A 6,723-nucleotide genomic window follows, 5' to 3' on the forward strand; every position below is an offset into this window, starting at 1 on the left:
ACCAGCTGATCCAACTTTGATGTAATGTCCTTCTATAAAACAAGTCAAAATGAGGCCCAGTAGTGTGCTTGTGGCCTCCACGTGCCTGTATGACTCCCCTACAACGCCTGGGCATGCTTTGATGAGGTGGCGGGATGTCTCCTGAGGATCTCCTCCCAGACCTGGACTCGATAAAGCATCCGCCAACTCCTGGACAGTCTGTGGTTGCACACGTCGAGCGTGGTGTTGTCTATTCCATTTGCACAACAGCATGTGAAATTTCTTGTCAATCAGTGTTGCTTCCTAAGTGGACAGTTTGATTTCACAGAAGTGTGATTGACTTGGAGTTACATTGTGTTGTTTAAGTGTTCCCTTTATTTTTTTGAGCAGTGTATATATAAATTCTGTCAACACATATCTTTAGAATATAATTAACATTTTTGGTTCTCTTTGAATAAAAACCTTAGTGTAACAACAGTTTTAATAAGTGTAACAACAGTTTTAGTAAGTAATATGCTACAGTCCAGTTACAGCTTCTGTAACAAAAAAAAATAAGTATTTTTTCGGGTGTGCGTGCAGGACAGAAAAATATCAATTCTTACACTATTGTTCTAAATTCAAACACCTTCTTCATCATTCAGTTAATTGAAATTCAATGTTGAAGTCGTGCACAATTATCAATTTCTACTTGGTTAATTCATTGTCTGGTAGAGACACATTAGGCCTTGAGACCCAAAAGCATAATCAGTGCTCTAACTCCCCCTTGTGGTGGTCTGGAGCAATGAAGCAGTGATGCAGGGTAATGTACTAAACCACAAATTACCTCTAAATCCAGCGGCATAATCTCAAAACGTTCAATTGATGAACCACTGTATGTACCTCGCTTTGTGCACGGGGGCATTGTCATGCTGAAACAGGAAACAGACTTTCCCAAACTGTTGCCACAAAGGAAGCACAGAATCGTCTAGAATGTCATTGTATGCTGTAGCATTAAAACATTCAATTTTTTTATGATCCTCTGTGGCCAAATCATGCTTTCTGGTGTGGAAGCCTATTTTGAATGATTTTATTTATGTATAGACAGTAGTAAGCTAATTAGGTTATAATTTTGGCAATTAAATTCAATTTACTTTAGGGGAAGTTTAGCTTACGGACAGTTACACTGGTATTTGCATCCAACCTTGCGCCTGTTATTGGCAACTGAAAGGTCGGGTGCTTACTGGAAGTAGGCCTAGGTCTACTTGTTATAAAACAGACCTGAGACTGGCACAAAGACAAGAATGTTGAACAGAAGAACCTTACACCTTTTWAACTTCGTTGTTTATGTACTAAAATTAGCTTTTTGTGTACAGATAATAAGACATCAACACCTTAGCCCAGCCTGTCCTCTTAGCCAAATAATAAAAATGGCCTCCTTGCCGAGGAATACGTCAGGATGTGTTCTGAGTAAAACTAAAGGACTATTAAAAAAAACTAAGATGAAACTCTCTACCCACATCACCCCAAAAACAATTATTTTCACAAAAGGGATGCCAATCAAATTATTTGACACCTTTCACTGCCCAACAGCAGTGGAGGGCTTTTGTATGGTTCTCTTGACATGGCAACATTTCCTAAGTAAAACCACATAATTGAAGTGATAGGCCTGGGTGTAACGCAAGATGCCTGGGACAGATTGGAGAATGGGTGAAGGTCACAGGTGGGGCAGGACAGAGCAAACATTTCTCGATATTATCCAGTACAATGGGATGAGGTATGTTGCCTAATGACTCATTTGGCCATCTTCCTGGCTCGCTTTGTTGAATAAGGCTGAAGGTACTTGGCCAGCCCTGTCAGAATTCATTTCAGCCCATGTTTTCATTCAGATTTATCACTACGTTCATGCYGAATCCCAGCTCTTGAACACTGACCATCCTCACATAATTCACGTCAAAAACAAGCTATAGAGCATGAAAATATTCTCAAGCCTTGTCTGGTCATGTTTCAATAGTGTATTACAAACCCTTTGTAGMCTAGTTTACTTTTATTGCTGATAAAATAAATGTAAAGCTGGAGGTTTGCCTTTAGGGTTTGAATTATATAATAGCCTGTGTTGCTCAGCAAAGCCCTAGTRCTCAGGTTTATGGTTCTATCGCATTTTGGGGTAACGTAAACCCCCAGTGAGCTCCCTCATCATGGAAAAGAAAAGCATTTGAACAAATAAGAGTGTATGCCTATTCTATGTGAGAATATGTTGCCTGACGTGTATAATCTAGGCTCCTCTAACTCTGAAACTGGTTGTGACAATGAGCATTAGCAAAGGCCTACCAGTTAGCTTGGCTGCCTAGCCTTTCGTACAAAATAGCTTACAAATAAAACCCTTTTACCCTTTGAGGAAACACTGAGAGGGATGGATTTCAGTTTATGTAATTAACTAAGCTTTTAAAGGAAGCGCTCTAAAGTAAAGTGGAGAATCAATAGTAAATCATTTAGAATGAGCCTCATGATCTCTAGGTAAACAAGCATACAGAACCCTTTCATATTGCCAATTAACCATAACCTTATACTCAATTGTCCACTGACTGGGACCAGAATAACAAAAACAACACACAGACAAAAATCTAAAAGGAGGTGTGTCTCACCTGGTCAGCCCCATAGGCAGCAGCAAACTCCATAAACTCCTCAATGCGTAGAAATCCATCCCCATCCTGGTCCAGAGCATCAAACACGGCCTTCAGAGGTGACGGGTCTTCCTCTCTCTGATTCACTATGGGAACCACAGGCATGGAGTCAGACCCCACCATCTTAGAGAGTGAGAGATTCTCCACTGCTTGTTCACTTGTCCATCCAGACTCAGAAGACGAACCATTCAAGTCCAGAACCAGGCAATCAAAACTATCCCGTTTGTGACAATCTGTGGTTCTGGCAAATAGGTCCAAGTCTGCAAACCTTTCCCCATCGCTCTGTTCAGTTTGTAAAGCAGGAATACCGTCACCCTGTATAGCCTCGGGTGGTTTCAAGTCCAAAGTGTCCTCATCACGTAGCACATCTGAGGTAATGCACTGATCCAGAGCCATTTCCTCCTCYCCCTCATGTTTAGTAACATCAAAGATAATTTTGTCTTCCATCAAATCCTGGGAGCCATTTTTCTCTGAGCTACAGCCACTGGGCAGGTGATCCAGGATCGAAGCATCTCTGTCAGAAAGTACCTTTGGCAACAGGGGTTCAATCAATGGTGAGGAGTTCAGAAGGAGGGACGAGTCCCCCTCACCTCTGTGGTCTGAGAGAGTCAGGATTGCAGTAGCCAACGTGTGTTCATGCTCTGAATCCTCTGCAGTTGAATCTGATGGAGCACCTGTGCAGGTAGGTGAGTCGAGATGAGTAGGACAGAGGCTGGGGCCACAGTCGGGAACCTCCAGATCCAGCAAAGGCACAGATCCCACCTGAACCTCTGGAGATAGGCTAGGGCGGTCAAAAGGGATGGTGTTGTGTGAGAGGCTGCTCTCAGGTAAACCTTCTGAGGTAATGTTACTGACTGTGGGCAGATCAGTCACAGGTCCTAGGAATAAACCTTTGTCCCCATTTTCAGGTGRCACAGTCTCCCCACCTTGCAAGGGAGGAGGTTGGCCTCTGTCCTGATCCAGAGATGGAAATAAAAGCTTCTCACTGACACCCTGTGGGTTTACCTCACCTGAAAGAGCAGGACCGGAGGGAAAAGGGGAGTGTTCAGATAAGAGGTGAACTACCAACAAAGAGGACACCTCAGTGTTAGTATCTGGAGTCCTATCTGAAACCTTCACAGTGGAAGGAGGTTCACTGAGGGTTATCAGCTCCCTGTGACAGGTAACAGGGTCTCTGTCACCCACAGGTGGATTTTGTTCGTCGCAGGCTGAGATGTCCCTGAACAAATTAGCAATTTTGGAGAATAACAGCCCAGGTAGTGGACTGTCACTGACATTGTTTTGTTCCTCAATTTTGTCTTTGAGAGGCGATACCTCTGCTGGTTTACCCAGGGGAACATCTTGGGAATGATTAGATTGACATCCCTCCCAGGGCAAGATCTGGTCTCCACCAGAGTAACTGGAGGTCCTGAAAAGGCTATCTAAATTTAAGGCGTTCTCCTGAAAAAGCTCTTCCAGGCTTAGAGATACATCCTGGTCGACTCTCTGGAAATCCAATCCTGTCTGACCATTTTCTCTCTGAGGCAGCATGGCTCCTTTGTCTGAATCCATGAGGAGGAATCGATGGGAGGGTATGCGTTCTGGATCCCACTCTGAATACCCCAGAGGGCTAGACATCAGAGTATGTTCCATTTGAGTAGATAGCTAATTCCTGAGTAAACTAGAAAAGTATAATTTATTTCAAAGCCAACATCCAATTCTTCCTCAATTTCAATATTGTTATTCTACACATGGTAGTCAACGTCCTTGACAAGATCTATGGGCAGATTTTGCATGATGGTAAATAAAACACCTGCCTTCACTGTCTCGTTCTGAATTTATGACATTTTAGCACTGTGTAAACACCTTAGTGCTTAAAACCAGTGTACTTCCCATATTTATTGATTTGTCTACTTGCCATAGTTGTTGCCTAAATAATCCACGACTCATGCATTTACCCCGTCTAAGCATGCACTTTTTAAATGTTGTCAACAAGACAAATTTGCATTTTCAGATTAATTTATAATTAATTCCATAGAATTATGAACTTTGATTTCTACTTTGGAATTCAACAAATACATTGGTGACATGGGACTTATCAAAATAGTGCTAAAACTAAATAGAAATGTTCTAAGAACCAACATATTACTGAGGCAACAACAGGCTAACGTCATAAAAGGTCTCTATGATTCACAAAAAACATGAAGCGATATCACACACAAAAAGACAAGTTCCTGTAATAGTAAGTGACTTGATCAATTTAGCGTGTTATCTAAAACACGCATTCATTGTCCCCATCTCCAGCATTGGGACTAACGCGAGGGGACSTTCTTGCTTACACAACTGACTGCCGAACACATCAGTTAGAAAATATTTAGCATAACATGGGATTCATGCTATAAATTGGATGCAATAAATACCACGAACGCGTTAAAGTTATTTTAAATAGTTAACATGTGCTAACAAGGTCCAAAATGTTATCCACAATTTGGTTGCAAAGTGTGACCATTTTTAACAGGCTAGCCAGCTAGCTTTTAGCCAATGCGATATACGTTGTGCTTGACAGTGCCAGTGGATGAAAATACGCCAACCTTGGAGTGAGTAAATAAATAGCTTTCTAGCTAACTTGGCTAGTTAGCAACGCTTGACTCTTTTTACATAAGGCATGTCCAATTGAAATAGTTAGGCTTGCTTACTGACTGACATGTTTAATAATTTAATAACATTGACTTAACGCTTCCAAACCTCCCCACTCTCATATCTTGAAGGACGCTTTAATTAGCTAGCAAACGTTAACTAGCTAACAAGCCAAATGATCAATCTCTGATTCTGAAACTAAATTGGACTGGCTATGAGGACATTTAACAAATATAATCTTCCCAGTAAAGTTAGTTTGTTCGTTTTGTCAATAATTCTAATTTACATCCGCGTTTGGTGTTTTTCTCCATACGTTTCGAATCCAAGATAGCTAATTTAACGTTATTCCAAGAATCATCCACCTGTGTCAAGAACTAATTCAGTCTGCTTGTTTAAAATTTCTTCAGCTATTCCCAGCCTCTCGAAATGTATTTACCATCCCAACGCACTCCAAAGACATGATGACCGTCAGAAGATGCTCCGAGATGTGTCAAACATACAAAATATGTTGCCAATATTTAGCTAGAACAGGCCGTTCACAATTTCATCAGCAGAAAATGCCCCTGCCACCCCCCTCAGCCGCATACAGCAGTGACGTTTCACGCACGCGCATAGAACGAACCGCAGTTTCCAAAATAGGACGCAAAAATAYAGTACATGACCAAACGTATGTGGACACCTGCTTGTCGAACATCTCATTCCAAAATCATGGGCAATTAATATTGAGTTGGTCCCCTTTTGTTGCTATAACAGCTTCCACTCTTCTGGGAAGGCTTTCCACTAGATGTTGGAACACTGCTGTGGGGACTTGCTTCCATTCAGCCACAAGAGGATTAGTGAGGTTGGGCACTGATGTTGGACGATGAGGCCTGGCTCGCAGTCAGCGTTCCAATTCATCCCAAAGGTGTTCGATGGGGTTGAGCTCAGGGCTCTGTGCAGGCCAGTCAAGTTCTTCCACACAGATCTCAACAAACCATTTCTGTATTTACCTCGCTTTGTGCATTGGGGCATTGTAGTACTGAAACAGTTTGGGCCTTTCCCAAACTGTTGCAACAAAGTTGGAAGCACAGAATTGTCTAGAATGTCATTGTATGTTGTAACTTTAAGATTTCCCTTCACTGGAACTATGGGGCCTAGCCCAAGCCATGAAAAGCAGCCCAGACCATTATTCCTCCTCCACCAAACTTTACAGTTGGCATTATGCATTTGGGCAGGTAGCATTCTCCGGGCATCCGCCAAACCTAGATTCGTCTGTCGAGCTTTACATCACTCCAGCTGACGCTTGGCATTGCGCATGGTGATCTTAGGCTTGTGTTTGGCTGCTTGGCCATGGAAACCCATTTCATGAAGCTCCTGACGAACAGTTCTGGAGCTGATGTTACTTCCGGAGGCAGTATGGAACTAGGTAGTGATTGTCGCATCCGAGGACAGACGATTTTTACGCACTACGCGCTTCAGCACTTGGCAG

At 42.4% G+C, this 6,723-nt stretch overlaps 1 protein-coding gene across 2 annotated transcripts in view; it reads right to left on the reverse strand.

Moving 5' to 3' along the window:
- Nucleotides 1-5,819, reverse strand: part of LOC111976264 (rab11 family-interacting protein 3-like) — a 107,479-nt gene extending 101,660 nt beyond the window's left edge. For both annotated transcript variants that reach the window (XM_024005042.2, XM_024005041.2), the window contains exon 1: nt 2,601-5,819. In XM_024005042.2, the coding sequence (XP_023860810.1) occupies nt 2,601-4,271 (1,671 nt within the window). In that variant the 5' untranslated portion in view covers nt 4,272-5,819. The remainder of the gene's footprint in view (nt 1-2,600) is intronic.
- Nucleotides 5,820-6,723: the final 904 nt, after the last annotated feature.

The sequence above is a fragment of the Salvelinus sp. IW2-2015 genome, linkage group LG17, assembly GCF_002910315.2.
Source record: "Salvelinus sp. IW2-2015 linkage group LG17, ASM291031v2, whole genome shotgun sequence".
In the NCBI taxonomy this organism is placed as follows: domain Eukaryota; kingdom Metazoa; phylum Chordata; class Actinopteri; order Salmoniformes; family Salmonidae; genus Salvelinus; species Salvelinus sp. IW2-2015.